At 38.9% G+C, this 25,148-nt stretch overlaps 1 protein-coding gene across 1 annotated transcript in view; it reads left to right on the top strand.

Annotated features, from left to right (window-relative positions):
- Nucleotides 1-25,148, top strand: part of LOC146403606 (uncharacterized) — a 421,112-nt gene that overhangs the window by 339,358 nt on the left and 56,606 nt on the right. The window contains exons 3-4 of the mRNA XM_084957731.1: nt 7,725-7,821; nt 13,063-13,147. Coding sequence (XP_084813857.1) covers nt 7,725-7,821; nt 13,063-13,147 — 182 coding nt within the window. The remainder of the gene's footprint in view (nt 1-7,724; nt 7,822-13,062; nt 13,148-25,148) is intronic.

Below are 25,148 nucleotides of genomic sequence, written 5' to 3'. Positions count from 1 at the left end.
TAATGTTAAACTGAGCACACTTTCTTGTCATTTGCTTTTTTTTAATCTAATGAATATAATTCTAGACTGAGTTTTTTTTTCCATTGCATAAAAATACCATATTCATGATTTGAAAAATTTTGGTGGATTTTTCCAATTCAAATATACATGCTTCAGGCACACACACACACAACATACCACTATCAGAACATTTATGTTGAAATTTATTTAGCATTTATGATATGGGGAAAGACAAATAATATAATAAAGTATGTCAAGCATAAAAACCTCCAAAGCGTTGATAATATAATCAGTCCTCAAATATTTACACTAGTAGTGAAATACATTGTTTAGTTAATTAAATATTCTGCACAATTTTATGAGGTTCAGAAATTTGTTTTTCTTTTCTGACATAATGAAATGTGACTACATATGAATTCACATTTACCACTTATCAACTGAGACCTAACTTAGGATAAGGAAAATGAAAGAACTTCATATTTATGGAACAGATATCTGTATTATTTTAACCTAAAATTGAAATATTTTTGTTACTGTGAAAAAAATATCAGCTAGGATTAATTTTAAGTGCTTATTAAGAAAACTCAAAATAAAAATGGCTTTTAAAAAGACAAAGCACTGATTATAAAAGGAAAAATTGATCATTTGGATATCAACAAAATTTTTAAATTTTTGTTCATTAGGATCTATCATTAAGAAAATATACAAGTAAAGAATTCCCATCGTGGCTCAGCGGGTTAGGAAACCTACTAACATCCATGAAGATGTGGATTTGATACCTGGCCTCACTCAGTGGGTTAAGGATCTGGCATTGCCACGAGCTGTGGTATAGGTCACAGACGGGGCTTGGATCTGGTCTTGCTAAGGCTGTGGTGTAGGCCGGTAGCTGTACCTCTGATTCGACCCCTAGCCCAGGAATATGAATTTGACAAATGAATTTGAGTGCGTGAATTTGACAAAACTAATTGAACTTCACACCTACAATCTCTGAATTTGACTGCATATTAATTATATCTCAATAAAAAATTGCTTAAGGAGTTTCAGTCGTGGCTCAGTGATTAACAAATCCGACTAGGAACCATGAGGTTGCGGGTTTAATCCCTGGCCTCTCTCAGTGGGTTAAGGATCCAGCATTGCGGTGAGCTGTGGTGTAGGTTGCAGATTCGGCTCGGATCCCGCGTTGCTGTGGCGGTGGTGTAGGCCAGTAGGTACAGCTCCCAATCGACCCCTAGCCTGGGAAGGAACCTCCATATGCTGCGGGTGTGGCCCTAGAAAAGACAAAAAAAAAAATTGCTTAAAGAAAGAGTGATAATGTTTTTCTGTCTCTTATACAAGGGGGTCCATGGGAGCAGAAGGTAACAATTCACTTCCAGCAAAAGCAGATTCTGAGACAGAGTTTGGTGTGTGACAGATATTTATTTGGGGGTTCCTTTGGCCTGGACACCTGTGGAGAGGAGAAGGGGGAAGTAGGATCCTTTAGTGGGAGTATTTGAATGTAGTGAAGGCCCGACAGCATCAGCTGACTCCCCCAAGAGCTCTCAAGCTGAATCGTCCTATCAGAATTGTCCTGGTTGGGTCACAGTGGCCAGACTTTCATAGATCTCTTCCAGTGAGTGATGGGGTATGAGACATCCTTGGAGGGGTGTCCAGTTCAATGCTTCTCTTGCTGTGTCCCCTGGTGGAAGTGTTCCCTACATGGAAACCAAAACTCATAACTAGGCAGAGCGCATAGCTGTTAGTAAAGGCAGCACAAATTCCCCAAGGAGGCTATTGAGAGCTGGAGTAAGCATGGTTAGTGCCATATAAAGATCTTTGGTTCATAACATGCACTGTGCTGTGGCATGTGGTACCCCATCATTGTAAGATATCAACTCCGACTTGGTGCTTAAGGTGGGCCTCCAACCAGACATTCCAATGCTTGGAGAGGTGCTAAATGGTGCAGTATGTGACACAACTAGAGGGCCCCAGGATCAGTCCTCATTCGCAATAAAGGAGGTCCCCTGGTTTGATGCAATGTTCTGCGGGATCCCATGCCAGCAATTAAATACTCCATAAACTCTCGCATAGTGATATTGCTTGAGGCTCTGCATGCAGGAAAGGCAAATCAAACTCAGAAAAGGTACCAATTCCTGCCAGAACAAATTGCTGGCCTTTCAAAGAAGAGACCTCATGTAGAATGGTGCCATATTAGAGGCTTACAATTGGTCTCTAGTGCTGTATATTTGGACATTCATTAGCTAAATAAGATCTAAAGTTGTTGAGCTCAAAAAGAGCCTATAATATTGCCATTGTGGCTCTTTCATTCATGCACCCTTGGTATAGCCCTGGAGTTAAGCCATGTCAGGGGCTGGCTCATACCAGCTGGCCAAGTCTAGTTGTCTACTGGCCTGTCTGCTTGTTTGGGGCCTCATCCATGGATGATGCTCTTTCGCAATAACACATGACACAAAAATATCGACAGTTCCCACTTCCATATACCCATGAATGTGCCTCTACCCCAGTCCTTTTTTGTTCCCGATCTCCCTGTCTGTCTTCTTCAGGCTCCTGATTAAATAGCCAGGCCATTGTCACTGTGCATGAGTCTACGTGTATTTTCGCCTTGAGCCACACATATGCACTGCGCAAAGCTCCACCTCCTGGGAGGGTTTTCCCTTGCCATGCCTTTCAAGGCTGATCCTAAATGGGACTATTGTGCTACTCTCCATTTTTTTACTCACCCCCAGATACCAAGCCAACCAAGTTCGGGAATTTTTCTTCTCTCTCAGCTGATATAAGGCATCCCCTGATTGGCTGTAGATGTCAGCTGAGGAAGGGGACCAGACAGCAGTGGGAGATCATGTGAGGGTCTGAGCTACCTGCTCATGCCACTTGCTCGTACTATCAGGTTCTGCTCATGTTCTGGATTTAGCACTTCTCTCTTCGAAGACTGGCACAGATCTTGGCTGGCCTTAAGACTTGGTAGATCTCATATGTCTCACAATGGACATTTCTGGATGAATGGCACCTTGATGCCTTATGGTCAGGCACTCTATCAAGGACTGAATGCTTTTCAGAAACTACTTTTCCAAAGGCATATAATTATCCACTGCGTATGGCATGACCTTCTTCCAGAGCTCCAGGAAGAAGCTGGAGATGATTTTTTTGATGATTCTCTAACTGAGGCTTCCCATAAACTCAGTCAAACATCTTTTCCCAGCACAATTCCCTTAATATCATAGGGCCTGACTATTGCAAGTGTTCTTACTGTTTTTTTTTTTCCACATTAGTTCCTCTTGTTTAAGTTTTTAGTGTCAGGCATCATATTTGAGAAACTGTTGGTGGAAAAATTTGGATACTAAAATGATGTTATCATCTTCCGAAGAGGATTAAAGTATACTACTTCTAGTCTCCTAGAGGCACAGGCACACTGAGAAAACCTTAACCCAATTTCAAAGATTAAGATCATTTAAAGCCAAGCTGCAGTTCCCTGACAGGACCTCCTAGTGTCAGCTTTATGCTTATATCTATAATGCAGCCCTTAGAAGTTCGAATGTGTATATAGGTGTGTTCAGGACTCTAATACCTTTTTCAATATCTCTGTATGGCTATGAAAAACATCTCTAAGCACCTCTTGTGCCCAACACACTATATACCCTCAATATATGTTTATTAAATAAGTGAATACATGAGTGATTAATGATGGATACTTCAATACTGAGAGTGATCATTGTAATTGATAAGCATCACTGACCAAAAAGACAGCAATTGGTTAAAAATGTGTCTGTGTGTCTGTGCATACATGTGTGTATGTGAGTGAATTTCGATACCACAAAAGTTTTCTCTGGGGATGTTCACTTTCTGAATAACTCCAACTTAGTCCTTATAACATCCAAAGACACAAGTCGTGCCCACCATAAAACACACACACATTTCACTAAGCGATCTTAAGAGTAAAAGAATGAAAAATAATATTCTTTGGAATATTTATGTAATTATCTATCAATATTTATTTTATCCATTTCATATATTCAGTCCAAACACAAATGTGTAGATATTGGAGGAAAAAACTACTAATATATGCTTGATAGGAGGATTTTACACATATTAAACTCAAATTTGATAAGAATGGAAATCTCTGGATTGTGAGTATATTTACTTATTTATTTATTGTCTTACTTTTTTTTTTTTTAGGGCCGCACCCACAGCATATGGGGCTAGGGGTCAAATCAGAGCTATAGCCACTGGCCTACACCACAGCCACAGCAATGCAGGATCTGTGCCGCATTTGCAGCCTACACCACAGTGACGGCAATGCCGGATCCTTAACCCACTGGGTGAGGCCAGGGATCGAACCTGCATCCCCATGGATGCTAGTCAGATTCGTTCCCACTGAGCTACAACGGGAACTCCTGGACTGTGAGTGTAGATGCAGCCAATCTCCACTTATTTACCAGAGATTTTTGGACCTCGGTACAGTCACTTTATTGTCTAGGCTTAAGTTACCTAATATGTAAAATTAAAATGTTTGAGTAGATGACTTTTTATATATCTTCTAGTTCTCAGATGGCTTGATTTTCATCAAATTATGTATTTAGACCCTGGAAATTTCTCACCGTAAAACAGAAAGACAACCATGTATGAGTAATCACTAACAAACTTATTTGTAATCTTACTTATTTTGCACCTCAAGGACAAAGTGACACTTGCATGAATCAGGAAGTCAGAAAGGTGATTTTATTTTCTGAAATGACACAGTATCATGAACAAAAGGCATACAATATTCCTTCCAAGGGAGGAAAATCCAACAGGTTTCCCTGCTTATTTGATTGTTTCAGGAAAAACTTCCTATTTTTCAAATGATTTAAAATGTGATTATACTGTAGGCAATGACACATTTGCTAAGGATGAATGAAAGAAACTACATCTTGGAGTTCCCGTCGTGGCTCAGTGGTTAACGAATCTTGGAGTTCCCGTTGTGGCTCAGTGGTTAACGAATCGAACCATAAGGTTGTGGGTTCGATCCCTGGCCTTGCTCAGTGGGTTAAGGATCCGGCGTTGCCGTGAGCTGTGGTGTAGGTCACAGATGTAGCTCAGATCCCACCTTGCTGTGGCTCTGGCGTAGGCCAGCGGCTACAGCTCGGATTAGACCCCTAGCCTGGGAACCTCCATATGCCATGGGTGTGGCCCTAGAAAAGACCAAAAAAACAAAAAACTACGTCTTAACATATGATTTCTTAGATATGGCAAAGATTAACTTATAGCAAACTTAAAAATAAAAGTATTAGGTATTCTAATATTATACTTAGAGAATGAATAAAGAAACCATGTAACACTCTAATGGAAGATTCACTTTAATGGTTGGTGAGCATTTAAATGCTGGTTATATTCACATAGATTGTTATATATGCCACATTACTCATTCAGTTTATGGCTATAATTCAGATTTCTATTCTGGTTACAAATAATTCTTTACAATCACTAATTGAACTCCCAGTCCAAATTTGAATACAAGGAAGGAAAACCACCCTAACACTTTAACTTTGCATTGATTACATTACAGACAGGAAAAAGAAGCAAAATCAAAGTGCCTGCATTTACTAGTATCTTCTGCAAATAAGTAATTGCTCTTGAACCTTTTTTTGTTCTTTACTAACTTAACTATCTCAACTAACTAAACCTCAAAAACTCCATCAACCAAAACACCAAGAAAACACTCACCTTCACCAAAGGAAACAGATTATGTTCTTAGAGTTGTCCTCCTTTTCCTCTGAATTCTAAAAGCATTACTCATTCATTCGCCTATTCACAAGTTTATTGAAACTGTCAGAAATTACTATATACTCACCCATTTCCTCCTCCTCCTGGATGCATGGGTATGTCACGTCTCCCAGAACCCCTGGCATTAAGTTATGGAAATGTGACTGATTTTTGGGGAATGGAACATGGACAGAAGTGACAGGTAGCCTCCACTCCAAGACTTACAAAATAAAAACTTCCCCACATGACCCACTTTTTAAATTGTCTCCCCTAAGGCAAATTAGAAATATGAAGAGTATGAGGAAGCAGGAGCCTCTATCCTCTGGCAGGTCACAGAGGCAGGAGCACTAGCAATGATCTAGGATCTGAATGAGAAATAAAGTTCTGGTGGGTTAATTCACTGAGATTTCAGGCTTATTTGTTCTATCAGCTACGTATACTATACCTAGAACTGAATTCCCTCAGAACTTTTCCTCCAGTGTGAAAAAATGTTGAGGTCCAGGGAAAGAGAAATATAGGAATTATTTTAATCTATTCATTCAAAAAATAATTTAATAGTTCCAATGTGAGAGAATTGAAGTAATGAACATTTTTTAGTATGGCCCTTTCATGACCTTAGCCCCCAACTGTTCATCCTCTTCCCTTTTGCCAAACTAAAGTTACCCAACTCACAGCTGCTAAACCAAAATAATACTTTCTTCCTTTTGCAAGAACCCAGTTTTGACTACAGTTCTGCAAAAATTAGCAGAGCTTTGGCTGACCCCTTTTGCTGAAAGTCTGCAAAAATTATCTGCCTCTCTTTCTAAAAACAGAATTCTCCTCTGAAGGCGTTCTCATGTTCTAACATTCTGAACAAAGACTTATGCTTGCCAGTGGTCTAGATGACTTTCCTCTATGCTGCGTGTCCCTAGAGCATACTGGAAGTAAAATAAGAAGTAATAAGTAGTAACTGCCCTCAGGAAGCTTATCATCTCTTGGGAGATGAAGAAAGGACGGCTTGATATGACTGCTCCTATAATCAGGTTGGGTATAAATTGTGACAGTATCATAAAAGAGTGAGGAATTAATTTTCCTGGAAAAGCTATGTTGAGAAAATGAGTCATTCACAGAGAAGAAACTTGCAAAATAGCGAACATACACACAAAAAAAAATAGAAGTATTTCAAAAATGGAAGTATTTCAAAGGCAATTCCAAATGAGTGGCTCGGAAACCTCCAGATCAGTTTATGGCACCCAGAACCATACCAACTAGAAATCGGTCCGTCATCTTTAACCTATTCTTATCGCTCTCTGTGCTCTACAACATGACATTTCATTCACTAGAAAATACAGCCTCAAATGTATCTACTTACTTGCAGATCCCCTGACGCCGTTATAGTCAAAGCTACCATCATCTCTCACCCAGACTATTTTAAGAACCTTACTGCCGATCTGACATAATAACACCTTTCTCCTCCACTATCCTCCCTGACTCCCAATAAATTTTCCATTCAAGAGGCAGAAAGGTTTCTTTTCTTTTCTTTTTTCTTTTTTTGGCCTTGCCCACAACAGGCAGAAGCTCCCGGGCCAGGGATGGAACCCACATCAGAGCAGCGACCCCAGCTGCTGCAGTGACAATGCTGGATCCTTAACGTGCTGCACCACAAAAGAACCGCCCAGAAGAATCTCTTTAAAGTGCAATATGAGCAAGGCCTTCCCTTCCTTGGCAACCTTCAGTGGTTCCCTATTATGTTTAGCTTAAGGATGAAAACCCTTAAAATTAATTATGGGGCTCTCACGATCTAAACTTTTTATAACTGCCACGAATCATCTCAGACATGACCCTGCCCTACCTTGCTCTCTAAGTTATGAGTATTAGCTTTGTTTCATGCCTTTGAGTAGACCAGAGTATCTCCTACCCTAGGGGCTTCACAGACACTCTTTCCTCTGCTGGAACACTCGCTCTCCACTGCACTATCACCATTTAACTAGTTCCTGTGTGTCTTTTAGGAAAGGTACACCAAAGTAGGTGTACAAAGTAGAGGCTGGCGATGCCATGAGAACCACCTGCCCCAGGTTCAGGTGATAAGAGGTGACTTGTCTACAGGTAATTTTTTTTTTTGTCTTCTGTCTTTTTAGGGCTGCACCCACAGCATACGGAGGTTCCCAGGCTAGGGATCTAATCAGAGCTACAGCTGCCAGCCTATGCCAGAGCCGCAACAACACCAGAGCCCCGCGTCTGTGACCTACACCACAGATCATGGCAACGACGGATCCTTAACCCACTAAGCGAGGCCAGGGATTGAACCCGCAACCTCATGGTTCCTAGTTGGATTCATTTCCACTGCACCACGATGGGAAATCCCTGTCTACAGGTAATTTAAAAATAACCCCCCAAAAATTTCTAAAAGTTGGTCTCTTTTTTAATAAAACTGTTCTGACAATTATAAACATCGTAAGTCATAAAGTAGATATCTCCATCAGGGAAGACCACGCCACACCAATCATGTCACTCTTGGTATGCCCTTAGCATACATGCTGCTTTCTCAATAAAATCTTCCGCGATCCTATAGACCCGTCTCTCTGCCATGGGCCTCTGCCCATTGGCACTTTCTGCGAGAAGGAAAATGTTCTCTTTCTGTGTGGTCCATTTGAAGCAGCCTCTAGGCACATGTGGCTCTTGAATACTTGAAATATGGTCATGCCACGGAGAACCTAAATCTTTAATTGTGTTTCATTTTCGTTTAGATTAAATTAAAAATTATTGCTAAATGCTCCATTATTCCTTTATATTCTCATTTGGAAAGACTCATTAAACTCAGATGCAACATTTGACAAATATTCCTTGAGCACCTGCTGTATCGCTGTCATGGTTTCAAGCACTCACATGGAGCTTGCATTCTCAGGACTTGTTTGTTTAATGAAGCTTCCCTTTAAAACTCTAAGCTCGGGGAGTTCCCATTGTGGTGCAGCGGAAACAAAACCGACTAGAATCCATGAGGATGAAGGTTTGACCCCTGGTCTCCCTCAGTGGGTTAAGGATCCGGTGTTGCCATGAACTGTGGTGTAGGTCGCAGACCTGGTGATCTGCGTTGCAGTGGCTGTGGCGTAGGCTGCTCCAATGCCACCCCTAGCCTGGGAACTTCCTTATGCTTTGGGTGTGGGCCTAAAAAGGACACACGCACACGCACACGCACACACACACACGGTGTGTGGCCTGAAAAAGCAAAATAAATAAATAAATAAAACCCTAAGCTCCATGAGGGCAGATATGGTCCTTCTTGTTCACAGGTGTATTTTGGAACCTAATTTGTGCCAGTAGATGGCAGATGACACACAGTAATGACTGATTCACCCATTTATTTTTTGATGTGCCTGACTTAAAATATGAGGAAATGGCAGAAACACAGGCCAGTTAGGCGTGTGGTGAAACATAAAAGGGTCTTTATCTCTGGGGAACTAGCCAAGGTTTTTAAACAGAGAAATAATGGATCAGAGTTGTGATTTTTTTTTTCCTTTTTCAGCCACATGGGCATATGGAAGTTCATAGGCCAGGGATCAAGTCCGAGCCACGTGTGCAGACCCAGGCCACAGATGGCTGTGGCCATGCTACTTAACCCACTGCACCGAGCCGGGAGACACACCAGCAATGCCACAGAGACAAGCCAGATCATTAACTGAGCCACAGCAGGAACTCCTGGATTTGTAATTTCAAAAGACATCCTTCCCACATTGTCACTGCTGCAGCTTGGGTTCAGTCCTTGGCCCAGGAACTTCCATATGCCCCAGGTACAGACAAAAAAAAAAGCTTTCTTTTGCTAATAAGGGCATTTTTGGGACGACTGGCACATTTTGAAAAAGCTTTGCAGATTAGAAACAGTGTTGTATCAAAGTTACTTTCCTGACTTTGATTTGTATACCATAGTTATATTAAATAATGTCTTGCTTTTTAGGAAAAATACACTAGTATTTAAAGGCATTTGCTTTCCAATGTTTCAGAAAAAAATCTTACATACAACTTTTTCTGTAAGTTTGAAATTGTTTCCAAATGAAAAGGTAAAATTTAAAAAAAAAGTGTCATTGGCATAGTGAGATAATATCTATGAAGGGGCAGGGCTTCATTTGTTTTTGTTTTTGGTTTTTTTCTTAAATTACTGTGAGACTAAAATACATGCTTGTTTTTTTTTTTGAGTCAAAATTTTTGATATTTTTACCTCTGTAAAATAGGACTTCACGCTTCATATATTTTCTAAAGCATAAATCAATTCATGTCCGTCTCCTGCTCTCAAAATTCCAATGGCGTCTCAGGACCCTGGGAATCAAATCCAATAAAATGTCTGATACAGTAGGTTTCACACATTCAGTGCCTGTCACCTCTCTGACCTCACTTCCTCTGACTCAACCTCTTGCACCGTGTGCTCCAGGCAAGCAGAAATCAGAGACAGTGAGCGTTTATCCGCCACAAGCCACAGCACTTCTGTTTCTTCTTGCAGGAATGTTCTTTCCCATGGATATGACTTGGGATATGGTTTTAACTGCTCTAATGAAGACCCACAATTAACAGTGTCTTAAGCAAAATAGACACTTAAATTATGCCTCATGTAAATATCCGTTTAGAGAGTTCAGAGTAAGCGTATGCCCCAGAATTAATGGGGACCCATATCGCCCTACCATCCTTACACCGCTTCCATCCACCTGCTAAAGCGATGCTTCAGTTCACACCATCATGTCTGCTTCCACCAGCAGAAAGGGAAGGAGAGCACAGGAAGGCAAACACTTGCCTTTTAGCATGTGACACAATAGCTGGACACATTATTTCTAAGCACAAACCAGTGTCCGGCCCTTTGTCACATGGTGTGTTTAGCAAATAAAAGGCTAATAAATAAAATCTTCCTCTGGGGTGATGAAGCATTTGCCTAGCTAAAAATTCTACTATGGTGCAGTAAGGTAAAAACGAAACATTGGGATCTAATTAATAATCTTTCGTAGCGCATTCTTTTGGTAACCTAAATATGCAGCTACATCCTGCTTTCAGCAGATAGCATAGATTTGCCTCATTCCAAGGGAGATAACTGTGCAAATCGAACACACTGTGTGCATCCATTACAAAACTCGGGATCTGTGGTTTATTAGTTTTTTCTACCATATCTGGAAGTGGCTGCCCAAAGCCTGATGAGGAATAGTTTTAAAAGTTGTCTACATTTATTCTCACTTAGATAATTAATGTACAGTGGTGGAGTTGTAACAGGATACAATAATGAAAGCTCCCATTTGGAAAAGGGAGCATGGAAAATACCAGTGGTTACTGGTCCATAGTAGTCAGCCATTCCTGCTCTTCAAAAATTGCAGACTCCACATCTGGCTATGGAGTAATTCCTTGAGTAGCTCCTTTAGCACCTCCCAGTTCCACTCGGTGAGAGAAACATCCTTGTCACTGTCCTCCAGAGCCCCTGGCTTTGCGTTTGGAAGATTCTTCCTTGTTTGCTCTCTTTCATGGCTACCTCTGAGATGTGTTTAGGAGAGGATGTCCAGTGTGTTATTCAAAGCAAAATTTCTAAACTTCAGTGAATTTTTTTTTTTTTTTTTTTTTTTTTTTTTTTTTTTTTTTGCTCTTTTAGGGCAGCACCCTGAGCATATGGAAGTTCCCAGGCTAGGGGTCAAATCAGAGTTACAGGGTCTGGCCTACACCACAGCCACAGCAACGCAGGATCCGAGCTGCGTCTGTGACCTACACCACAGCTCATGGAAATGCCGGATCCTTAACCCCCTGAGTGAGACCAGGGATTGAACCTGCATAGATACTGGTTGGATGGTTTCCACTGCTCCACAACGGGAACTCCTAAACTTCAAAGAATTGATTACCAAGAATAAAGCCTAGAATAGAGAAAACTTAATACTCACTTTGAAAAATTAGAAAGTATTTAAAAGAAGGTATGAAGAGCGATATCAAGGATAGAGGCTGAAATTCAAGAAATAAAAAACAAATATGTGGGAAGGATAAGTTAAAATCATGGGTTTATTGTTTTTATTTTTGAGAAGATCAATGAAATATTATACCAAGCAAGGGTTAAAAAATGAAAAGGAAAAAATAAATATGGAGAAAAGAAAGGAAACATGTCATCACAGATGAAGAGATAAAATTATGAGTAAATACTACATATAAATATATGGCAACAACTCTCAGACTCGGATTGTTTTCTTGTTAAAACAACTATGCATACATACATATATGTGCATGCGTCTGCATACATGCATATATGTGCATACATCTGCATACATGCATATCTATGCATACATCTGTCTACTTAAACAAGCTGCTGCCCAAGATGACAGTGTGTTCTGTCTGAAGTCACTGGACCCTGTGCCCTCTCCCTGGTTGATTTTCTCTTACCTGTCATTGCCAAATATCATGTTATACACGCAGGAGTTTTTCTATTTATTATCTTCACACAGACACAAATTTAAGTTGCTTGAAGGCTGGCGCTTCCTCTGTCTTGCTCACCCATTTTCTAGTGATTAGAGCAGTGCCTTACCCAGCAGGCACGCAATGAAATACTTCTTAAATCAATGAAAACATATCCCTGTGTTTTCTCAGGCGTGATGTTCTTTCCCACCAATTGACGCAGTGTAGAAAATAGTTAATATGTGATTTAAAAGCCTTGATTCTGCAAAACAAACACCCAAATGGGGACATGAAAGAGAATTAAGAAGAGATTTCTTCAGTTCCCAAAGAGAGGTTAAAATCCTATCTTTCTTGAATGTTTCTTCCCATAAAGAATGGAAGTGTACTTTTCTATACAGTCTAAAGCAAGTGGCTTCACACCCCGGATTAGAGAATTGGGCCTATTTCAGGGAGGAAAATCCATTAAATGAGAAAATTAGTGTTGTAAGGTTCATTTCTTTCCAGCTAAAGATGGAACTACTATTAAAGACTCACAGAAACCATATTCCTAATAAGAATTCTACCGACATTGCTTCCAAAAGAATTCAAGTAATTTGCTAGATGTGGCCTTCACTATAAATAATCATTAATGCCCACAATTCAGCATTCAGATGAGTTGTTTTTTCTTTCAAAGAATTGCAGCACTTAACTTACTGAAAAGGACATGACTTGAAAATAGGGGGTTTTTTCCCTTCCCTTTTTATAATGGATAACATTTTATTTCTTTCAGAATATCTAAAAATAGGAAAAAGCAAGTTGATAGCTTCATCAAGAATGTTCACTATCCATTTATACACAAAAAAAGCAGAAAACAGTTACCGTTGGTTCTGAATCAGAGATAAGGAAAACGGCTGTGTCGGGCCCTGTCCTCCAAGTATAAGCCCTCTGATTTCCCTCTCAATCCAGGCAGGTTCCTGTGCCCGAAGGAGGTGAACAAAGCTACGGGCCTTGATGGGATCCTCAGGGAAGAGGTGCGTGGACAAGAGTCAAGGTAAGAGCAGCTGAGATGGGAACTGAAAATCAAAGCCAACTTTTGATCCCAAAGAGACCCAGGCTTACAGCCAGTCATGGTAATATTTGCTCCTTGGAAAACAAGCGAATTTCTCCCGGAGAACTAAGGAGAAGCCAGATGGACAGGGGGAGTTCGTTGTGTTATTGTCCCTGAAGAAGCGCCAGCTGCGGAGAAGAAAAGGAAACTCACCGTGAACAAACTGCTTGGCTGTGACGCGCTTCTCGGTGAGAATAACAACCCTACGCCTCTCCCTGGTACCGCCAGTGAGGTGAAGGCACTCTGGCCTTTAGGCAAAAGAGCCAGAGACTGAAAAGGGATCCTGCATCGAGAGAGAGACAAAGCAAACCTATCCTTAAATAATTAGGGATGATGCTCAAGTATGAATTCACTATCTTAATACCCTCCATCCCCCACCTGCTGCCAATATATATATACATATATATATATATATATACAATAATTTAAACAATGATCTTATGACCAGCAATCTTGCTAAATTTCCTTAAGGATTAAAATTTTTTTCTGTAGATACTCTGGAATTTCTAAAATATAACCATGTTATCTGCAAATAATGTGACACTCATTTTCTTACTTTTTCAGGGTTTTTTTTTTCAATTTAAACATTTCGTATACCTTGTATTTACTGTTATTGGAAATACAACTTTATCTGGAAATTAAAGTTCGACTCACAAGAAAGATTGGGAAAATAAAGCAATGAAAAATAAAGAAATATCAAAATTTCGAGTCAACATGGTACTAGCAGATGTAGCCATAACACTGAGGCAATAACAGTAAATACAAGGTATACAAAATGTTTAAATTGAAAAAAAAAAAACCCCGAAAAAGTCAGAAAATGAGTGTCACATTATTTGCAGATAACATGGTCATATTTTAGAAATTCCAGAGTATCTACAGAAAAAAATTTTAATCCTTAAGGAAATTTAGCAAGATTGCTGGTCGTAAAATCATTGTTTAAATTATTGTATTTCTATGTGCCACCATCAAACATTATAAAATAAATGTTAAAATAATACCACTTGGATCGGCATCCACAATCAAATGTGCCCAGAGAATAGAGAGCACCAAGAGTAAACCCTAATGCAAGCTCTGAACTTTGGACGGTAATGATGGGTCAATAGGGGTTCATCAGTTGTAAACAAAGGCACCGCTCCAGAGATGATGTTGTTAGCAGAGACAGTTATTTATGTGTGGGGGCGAAACGCACGTAAGAACTCGCTGTACTTTCTGCTGAACTTTGCTGCAAATCTAAAGCTGCTCTAAAAACTAAATTCTATTATAAAAAATCAAGGACAGGGAATGATGTTTGTTCAGTTGAATATTTATATAAAAGATAACACAATCTTTTTCTTACCTCGCACATGCACAAAGATTAATTCCACATGGAGTGTGCTTGTGAAAGGTCAACCAAAAACTGCTCTAGAAGAACACATGAGAAAATATCTTTTAAAATAGGAGTAGAAAAAGGCTCTTCAAATAGAGGGAAAAAACATTTACACCGAAGGAAAAGATAAGTGTGCTTTGTAAGGACTTGCCTCTGAAATGTGTAACAGCCTTTATAAATCAATAGAAAGTCAGACAGTCCAGAGCTCCCATCGTGGCTCAGTGGTTAACGAATCCAAGGAGGAACCATGAGATTTCAGGTTCAATCCCTGGCCTTGCTCAGTGAGTTAAGGATCTGGCGTTGCCGTGAGCTGTGGTGTAGGTTGCAGACATGGCTCGGATCCCACTTGGCCGTGGCTCTGGTGAAGGGCAGTGGCTACGTCTCCAATTAGACCCCTAGCCTGGGAACCTCCCTATGCCGCGGGAAGCAGCCCTAGAAATTATAAAAAGACAAAAAAAAAAAAAAAAAAAAAAAAAAAAAAAAAAAGTAAGGCAATCCAAATAGGAAAATAAGCAAGAGACTTAAATAGAATATATAGTATGCAATAAAAAGAGATTAGACATCAGAGAGATTCAAATTAGCACCTAAATGAAAGGCAACTGCACAAATGCCGGTATGGATAAAATCAAAAAGATTGGCCCTATCAGGTAAAGGCCAAGATACAGGTCAGATCCCACGTTGCTGTGGCTGTGAAGTCGGTCAGCAGCTGCAGCTCCGATTTGACCCCAGCCCAGGAGCTTATACATGCTGTAGGTGTGGTCATAAAGAGAAAAACAAATACATAAATAAATTAATTAATTAATAATATTTTAAAAATAAAAATATTAGAAAACTTGAGACTGTATTTAAAACCTAGTGTCTGAAAAGATTTTTATGACCAAGACAAGAAACGGACGTTTTGATAACTGGTATTAAAAAAATCAAAAGGAGGGAGCTTCTGTTGCGGCTCAGAAGGCTAAGGACTCGATGTTGTCTCTGTGAGGATGTGGGTTTGATCCCTGGCCTCACTAAGTGGGTTAAGGATCTGGCATAGCCATAAGCTGTGGCATAGGTAGCAAACACAGCTTGGATCCAGGGTTGCTGGGGCTGTGGCTTAGGCCCCAGCTGCAGCTCCAATTTGACCCCTGGTCCAGGAACTTCCATATGCTGCAGGTGCAGTCATTAAAAAAAAAAAAAAAAATCAAAAAGGGGAGTTCCCTTGTGGGTCAGCAGATTTAAGATCAGGTGTTGTCACTTGAGTCGCTGCTGTGTTCAATCCCTGGTCCAGGAACTTCCACATGCCTTGGGTGCAGCCAAAAAGAAAAAATAAATCAAAAAGGAAAGAGTGAGAAAGTATACAATTAAGCAGTTTCTCTAAACTGGCATTTTGGACTGGAGGCATCTTCGTTGTGGGAGCCTGTCTTAAAGGATTTTTAGCCGCATCACTGGCTTCTACCCACTAGATGCCAGTAGCACTTCCTACATTTTCTATAAATCCTAACAATTGAAAATATCTCTAATTGTTGCTGAATGCATATCACTGTGATAAATCATGTCATAGGATGTTAGCTAATCCCCAAAAAGAATACATTCACTTGCCTGATAATTTTTAGCTGGCTCAGATGGATAGTGCAAAATACTATAACTTGAGAAAAGATGCAGAAAATGTTCATAAGATAATCTCGTTTTTGTATCAAAAAGGAGAAGTGATTGTGTTGTTTTTCTTCCTTTGTTTTTAATATTTAAAATATAGACACACAGAAACTATTGAGTTCTTTGTTCTTAAAAGAGGAAGCATAATATGAAATGTCAAGGTAAATTTTTGGAATATATTTTGAAGTTCAAAAGCGGGGGGTGAAGTTCAATTTTGAATAAGTAAATCAAACAAAAGTTAGTAATAACATACTAGCTAGATGCTTTAATATGTTTTTAACACTAAACCACCACCTATATTTGGAAATAAATGTTCTATGTCCTAGGGTGTCCAAAACGGCCCCAATTCCATTAAATTGTGGATATTTAACTACCAAGTGTTTGGATACTTTGAAATTATTTTTATAAATGAATTACTTTTATAAATTCTCCATTTAGAGAAAACATATCCTTTATCAAGTCATAATCCCTATTTTGAACCAGAAGCAGTTATTACCTGAAATTATTTTAATACACGTGTCAAAGTTCTATAGAAAGACATCAGAACATTTGCTAACATTACCTGTGAACGAAAGATGTTCTTAAATTGAGTGATTGCTTAAAATTGCCAACATTTTTATAGTGTCTATCATATATCATGATTTTCTCAGATAATCCCCAATTTTCAGATGAAATAACTGAAATTAATAAAGGGTAAAAACTTCTCTAAGAACACACACTAATTAAGTAGGAGTAATGTGATTACATCTTAGTTCTTTCTCATTCTAATGTATAAATCATGGTATTAAACCAAATATCACAACAACAAACGTGTTAGTCGGATTCTTTAGTCTCACCCTCCAGAGATGGAACAAGATCCAATAGAGAGAAAACTTTAAAAAAGAGGCTCCAAAACCCTCAGGAACTACTCACTGCGGCAAATATTTGTAGATTGACTTCCCAGCATCCATTGTTCATTCTACCTTCTCAAAATCTACTAATTGCTCTGCAGAAAGTATATTAGTTTCTAACTGTTGCATGTAAAAATGAACACAGGAGAAACTCTTCCAAAATGTCAGAGAAAAAACCTTTCAAAATTCATTACTCCATAGAAGCAATGACAGCAGTATCAGAAGTTGTCAGAATATAAATCTTAGAACTCTAGAAATTAATCAGAAGACTTGCATTCACCCAAGGAGTATATATTCCAGAAAAAGGGCTGAATCTCAGAAAGAACAGCAAGTTTTATGGCCTCTTAGCTTCTCTTGTTCCCATGACCCTTTTCTATAGTTCTAACATAGCCTCAAAACTAGCCGTTTCACACCACGGTGGGTGTGAAAGTCAAAAGACTAGCAGATACTGGAGGCAGAAGCAAAGGTCTGCTTCTCAGAGAACTACCACTCTTTCGCATGAGTGGCGTCTCCCAGAAAAACCCCATTCTCTAGACTCACTTGTATTTCACATAAGCTTGCTCAGGAGGAGTCCTAGCCTCAGGGAGTCCTATCCTCAGGGAGTTTGGCAAAAACAATCAAATGACAATAGATAGTAACTTGAATCCACGGGCAGAAATAACAACCACCACCAAAGGTAACTGCATAGGTAATATAAACTATATATGCATGTATTTTGTTTGCACTCTTTGCTCCTGCTGTCTGATTTTAAAAGCTAACTTAAAGTCGTAATTATAAAATTTTGTTAATTGGCATGTAACATACAAATAAGCAGATTGCAAGGCAAGAACAGCACAAAGTTTGTGATAGAGTTAAAATGAAGTTGTTATTATAGTTAAGATGCTAATTATAATCCCCAGGGCAATTACTAAGGAAATAACTTAAAAATACATAGTAACAGAAACAAGGGAAGTAAAATAGAATGCTAAAATGTATCTATTTAATAGAAAAGTGTGGGATGACTCTCCGATATATTGTCTTCTACAGGTTTTATAGTTTCACATTTTACCTTTCTATTTGTGATTCATTTTGAGTAATTTTTGTACAAAGTACAAGGTCTAGGTCATGTTTAGTTTTTCTGCCTATCAGTGTTCAGTTGTTCCATTGTCATTTGTTGAAAGGTTATTCTTCCTTGAGTACTTTTGGTCTTCTGGAAAAAAAATTGATGGTGAAGTTCCCTGGTGGCTCGGCAGGTTAAGGACCTGGTGTCGTCACTGTTGTGGCGCTGGTTCAATCTCTGGTCCCAGAGCTTTGGCATGCCATGGGCATGGTGGGAAAAAAAGAGCAGAAGTTGGTCATGTTTGTGTGGGTACATTTACGTCTTCGACTCTATTCTATTACTCCATGAGTTTATCCCTCCACCAATACTACGCTGTCTTAATTACTACAGCCACATAATTAGTCTTAAAATTGGGTAATGGGGTTCTGCCAACTTTATTCTTGTTTTTTCAAAATGGTCCTAGCTGTTTTAGTTCCTTTGAATTCCATAAAATTTTAAAATAAGCTTGTGTTCATCTACAAACAGTGATATTTTTACGAAGACTTTAGAGTGGAAAGGAAGTATAATATACATATGAGTTTCAACATCTTGTTGTAGAAAATAGTGTTATACATTAGACGGGGTTCTAACAAAAGCTAGTTACATAAAGATTCTAGTTCTGTCACTTATTAGCTCCCTGACTTTGGGCAAATAATCTACTTTATCTAATTTCCAGTTTCTTTATCTAGAAAGTGTGGAGGTGGTAGTAGGCTATGTAGCTCAAAAAAAAACCCGAACTCCTTATGTAGTGGAATTAGTTTGAGTAATATCTGTGGATGGATAATAATCAACAATTTCTCACAGCAGTGCTGAGGTCTGCAATAAGATACATTAATCTTTGGAGTTCCCACCATGGTGCAGTAGTTAACGAATCTGACTGGGAACCATGAGGTTGTGGGTTCAATCCCTGGCCTTGCTCAGTGGGTTAACGATCTGGCGTTGCCCTGAGCTGTGGTGTAGGTTGCAGATGCGGCTCGGATCCCACATTGCTGTGGCTCTGGTGTAGACCGGTGGCTACAGCTCCGATTAGACAACTAGCCTGGGAACCTCCATATGCCGCGGGAGCAGCCCTAGAAAAAGGTAAAAAGACAAAAAAAAAAAAAAAAAAAAAAAAAAAAAGATCTTGTATCAAAATATTTGTGAAAATATTGAGAAAGTAAGTTAAATATGCTGAAGAAAACAGACTGCGACTAGAAAATAAAGAACAGCAAGCCAGGCATAGAGAGAGGCAGATTATTCAGCGTTAGTGTAGAGAATATTTGCATATGGCTACCTGCTACCTCGTTTTATTAAATTGAACATACCAGTGATTGTAACAGCACCATCAATTTTATGTTCCATTAAGAAAGAAAAAATATATCAATTATAATTACAAAACATCTAATTTTTTTAGGTATTAAAATGTAGAAACAATGTACAGCTCAGAATCAACAAAAGGATACAGTTCTAAGAAGCCCTCAAACCTGCCTTTCTAAAGAATAAGACAAATTGAAATCCTGGCTCGGCCATGTATAGGTTGTATGACTTCTGGAAAGTTATTTGATCCCTTCAAGCCTCAGTTTTCTCATCTAAAACAATGAGGATAGGGAGTTCCCACTGTGGCTTAGCGGTTTAAGACTGGTATCCCTGAGAAGGTGAATTCGATCCCTGGCCTCACTCAGTGGGTTAAGGATCCAGGATTGCTGCAAGCTGAGGTGTAGGTCCCAGATGCAGCTGGGGTCCCAGATGCAGCCCGGATCTGGCATTGCTGTGGCTGTGGCCTCGCTCAGCAGCTGCAGCTCCAATTCGACCCCTAGCCTGGGAACTTCCATGTGCCACAGGAGCAGCCCTAAAAAGAAGGAAAAAATGAGGATAATAAGAGTAAACTGCTTCAAAAGATTGTACAGATTAAAGAGTCAGTGCCTTCAAAATGCTTAATGTTATATAAAGATATCACAAACAATAGCTAATGACTGTTATTTTCTGGGTTGCTGGAGAGAACTGCCATTACTGGGTCCTGGTTCAGATTAGTAATTTCTGTAACTTGAAACAGAACATGTTTTGTTCTATTCCTTTATCTCTGTCAGAGCTCAGGGCTCCATGGATACTCACTTTCTCATGTTTTTTGTTTTCTAATATCTCTCAGTAATCTAGCTACAGTTTTTAAAATACTCTAATACCTTAACAACTTTCTATGTCCTTTCAGTTTTATCTGAAGTAACATTTAGCCCTCAGTGACTACTCATGTCCTCTTATATGTTGTATGTATTGTCCTTACTTGAAAGCTTCACACAAACAGGAAGTATTTATATACGTGGATCATAGGAGATTGTCCATGCTAGCATTTCCAAAACACTACTCCTCTAACTCTTCTGGCTTGCTGGAAATGCATATCCAGATTCTGGGAGCAGCCTGCTTTAGCTGAATGGGATGGAACCCTAGCAGCTTCCTTTTTTGAAAGCTGGCTAACTGACCTTGTGATACCGTCATGTCCAGTAACCTCTGGTGTAGACCTCCCCAGGATCTTCCCTTTAAAGGTTCCTGACCACATGAATCAAAATCACCTTGGTTGATAAGAATATTTCTAAGTCAGAGTGTTGGCTTCAGAGCATGTACTGCATTTTTATGATTGTATATGTGTTAATTTTTCCCTGTGTCTTATTGGTATCCCCACTGGACTGTAAGCTCCATGAGGATAAGAACTATAACTGTTTCACTCACTACCAGGTTCTACTACCTTTGCTCTGAGAAGGAAAAGGTGTGGAAAGGGGGTTAGAGATAGCGGCTCAGGTTACCCAAGAGATGTGTGTTTATAAATATCACCTTTTTTTTCCTTACAAAGAAATCTGTAACTCATCACCATGTAACTTACACAATTAGATACAATCAAATAATATTAAAATAAAAGTCGGAAGGATACTTTTACAATAGAGAAGCCAAAATTTATTTAATATTTACAAATTAATCCTCCGTATAATAGATTTTAGCAGTTAAGGAAATGAGCTTAAAATTAGAAATGAGTACGTTTTGGTCACTACCACTTACCATGTGTTAGCTTCAGTATTTTACTTAAACTGTTTTAGCCTGAGTTTGCATAGTCTTTAAAAAAAAAAAAAAACTACAGGATAAAAATCTCATGATCATCTCAATAGATGCAGGAAAAGCCCTTGACAAAATTCAATACACAATCATGATAAAAACTCTCAACAAAGTTGCTGCAGAGAGGACATATCTCAACATTATAAAGGTCATTTATGAAAACTCATAGCTCATATTACACTCAGCAGTGAAAAATGGGAAGCTTTTCCTCTAAAATCAGATAAAAGAAAGGATGCCCAGTCTCACCATTTCCATTTGACATAGTATTAGAACTCCTAGCCATATCAGTCAGACTAGAAAAAGAGATAAAAGGTATTCAAATTGGAAGGGAAAAGGTGAAACTGCCACTATTTTTAGACAGCATGATACTATATATATATAAAAAACCCTAAAGTTTCCACCAAAAAACCATTATAGCGACCAGATAAATTCAGCAAGGATATTCCTCCGCCATAACACAGAATGAGAGTTTGCCATTTGCAACAACCTGGAGGAACCTGGAGACTGTCATGCTTAGTGAAGTGAGAGAGAGAAAGATACATACTGGACACTTTACTTGTACATAGAATCTGTAAAATAAAACAAATGAATGACTGTAACAAAACAGATACAGACGCATAGATACAGAGAACAAACTGGTGGTTACCAGTAGGGAGAGAAGCAGAGGAAGGAGCAAGATGAGGGAAAGAGATTAAGGGGTACCGCCTACTACAAACAAGATACAAGAATGTAATGTACATACAGCACAGGGACTATAACCAATGATAACCACTTTCAATGGAGTACAATTTATAAAGATACCAAACCATTCTGTTGTACACTTGAAACTAATAAAATGGAGTACAATTTATAAAGATACCAAACCATTCTGTTGTACACTTGAAACTAATATGACATAAAACAACTATATTCAAGTTTTAAAAAGTAAGGAAAAAACCCTATAAATGAGAATTCATAGGCCTGTTTTTAAGAATCAAATAGGATCATGAGTATAAAGAACTAAACATAGTATCCACCACATGGTAAGCTCTCAAGGGTTATCTTTTATGATTACTCATCTTGGAAATTAATATATTTAACCAGTTGAAATTAAGCATTTTGGCCTTAATTTTATTTTGCGTATCAACATTACTCATTCTAACTGCCATCACAAATATAATTGAGTGATGAAATTTCTGGGAGAAAGTATTAGAAATGCCAAGGCAACTTGAGATCACTTTTTTCATAGTTTATCTTTAGAACTGTTTTCTTTTATGTACATGCTCTTGACAGTAGAAAATATGAACTCACTAACAAATTTTTTGCCTGCGAAACAAGAGAATTAGCCAATCTAAACATTATTGCTATTATAAATAATGTTCCCACATGTATATGTGTGCTCATGCATAAGAAAAAGAAAAAAAGAGGGAGTTCCCGTAGTGGCTCAGTGGTAACGAATCTGACTCATATTCATGAGGATCCAGCTTTGATCCCTGGCCTCACTCAGTGGGTTATGGACCCAGTGTTGCCGTGAGCTGAGGTGTAGGTCACGGATGTGGCTCAGATCTGGCATTGCAGGAAGCTGCTGCTCCAGTTTGACCCCTAGCCTAGGAACCTCCATATGCTGCAGGTGCAGCCCTAAAAAGCAAAATAAATAAATACATGCATATATACATACCTACATAAATTTTTTAAAAAAGAAAAACAAAGAAGGAGAGAAATAAATGAGGAAAACCATTTCAGCACACCAAAGACTCATGGGTGTCAGAATACATTGTAAGGTATTATGGATTTGTTGTTGGGAAAATGAACTCCACAGAAGACACTGTCTCAGCATGGCCACTGCAGAGGAAATAATGACAGAAGTTTACATTCTCATTTGACAATATATTAATTGGAAAGAAGCTTGAATTGGTGAGAAAAAAACTGTTCATTTCACTACAGAATTATACTTTGTAGATTTGACAGCTTGTGTTTTGAGAGCCAACCACCATAGAGGAACATTTTACCAGTCACTTAGGATTGATAAAATTCTCCAAAGAAGATTAATGGCTACTAAAATGTTTACAATTCATCAGCTATGATGGATCCAACCATTCGCCAATCTCTGGTTTCAATTAACCTTGCATCTTCTACCTAGGAATAGTTTCAAGGTTGAAACAATTTAGTGATATAGTGATGAAAGAGCAGCAGCTCAGCTTCTAGCTCACTGTGGTAGATGGTGACACTGACTACACCCAATGACTCACACTTTCTAATGCTCATAATCTTGTGTGGTCCCCTTCCCACCTTGATCCTGGGCTTCACTGCCTGAGTTGCTTAGCCAATGGAATATCAGTAAATGTGGCACAAAGAAAGGCTGAGGAACTTAAGCACACAGCTTCCCATCCTGGAATGTTACCACCACCCTGTGAGGCAGAGACCAGGCTCCAGTCAGTCCTGGGAGTGAGGGTACCTACGTGACTGAACCACAAGGAACCAGCAGAAGAACAATGCGCTCAAACCCAGAATCGTGAAGAATGGTTAAATGGCTGTATTAATCCACCAAGTTTTGGAGTTATTTGTTTGCAGCAGTAGATGACTGATACAGAAGTTGGTAGTGGAAGTGAAAGACAGAATATGTGACATTACTTTTGAGACTGGGCAGTGGGCAGAGGCTGCAAAGGCAGCAAAGAAATGACACAGCTGAAGGAGCCTTAAGGGATCTGATGCTAGAGACTGGAAGCACGGTGAACTGCATCTTTGTAGTAGCAAAACAATTGGTTAACTTTGCATATCCGCCATAATTTTAAAATATAAAATACTCCTAATGACCTTGGGAACTCAGGCTGATCGATTTCCAAACCGAATGTCGGAACTGTCCATTAGCTCCTTTTAGCAACATATGATAAAGGAAGAGAAAGAAGAGCCCAAGGAAAAACTGCTTAGCATGTGAACAAAATCTGATGTACCATTTTTAACTAAATTTTAAGCATAGTAATAAATGAATGCATTTAATTCTGGCTCCAAATCCTCCAGAGGTCAGGAATTCTTAAGAAGCATTTTTTTTCCACTCTGCCAGAACAAATTCCAAACAGGCAGCTATCACCAGTAAACATTTTTGTAGTGTGTTTTTAGTGTTTGGTGGTTTGTTTGTTTGGGGTTTGCCCATTGAAGGTATACCTTTAGAGACTCTGACTTTGAAGGGACTTTCCTATCTAACTCCCATTCAGAATGTGTGGTTTCTCGTCTCCAAGGTCACAGAGGGTAAATAGATATTTCCACGAGTCATTCTGGTTTTGTATATTTACCTTTCTGGATTCACACCTTTTCAATATATGTTACCTCTGAGATTTTTCTCTAATGTTTTCATTCACTCGTCTCGGAATAGGCACAGGGAAGAATCACTTGGGTGGGATCTGAACATTACATAATGTGGAGATTTGTCAAGAAGAATAATCCCGAAGAACAGATACAAATTTTCTGGGGCCTTAGAAGGGGCCCTGAAACTTAAGCTTCAATAAACTTCATGGTATATCTCCCTCTGGTTTGTGTTTTGAAAATATTTTATGTATAAATCTTGATTACCTGTGAAAAGAATTTTTCTAGGCATCTGACCTATTCTATCATTGGAAATGGAAGTGTAGTTACTGTTTAGTATGTATTTTCCCTGGATTTTCAACTAAGACCGTCTAGTTCACTCTGTCCTCAACACTGGATGCTTAGAATGAATGTTTGAATTGACAATAGGTTGACTTTACTTTATTGGTAAGATATCTCTATACAAAAAAAAAATGAAATGGATAATAGGATCATTGGTTTGACTTCTTATAAAGGTTGAGGGCAGAGCATTAAATCAGAAGAAGGAACAGCAAATAACTCAGTTAAGACATTTCAATGGGGCTCTAAGCTATTCTGGTTCAGGTACTTCATGTGACCCAT

The sequence above is a fragment of the Sus scrofa genome, chromosome 5 (assembly GCF_054392235.1).
Source record: "Sus scrofa isolate SSC_HxYL_T2T_F1_AM1 chromosome 5, Sscrofa_HxYL_maternal_Yorkshire_Landrace_v2.0, whole genome shotgun sequence".
NCBI lineage: Eukaryota > Metazoa > Chordata > Mammalia > Artiodactyla > Suidae > Sus > Sus scrofa.
This window is presented reverse-complemented; position numbering and strand designations above follow the sequence as displayed.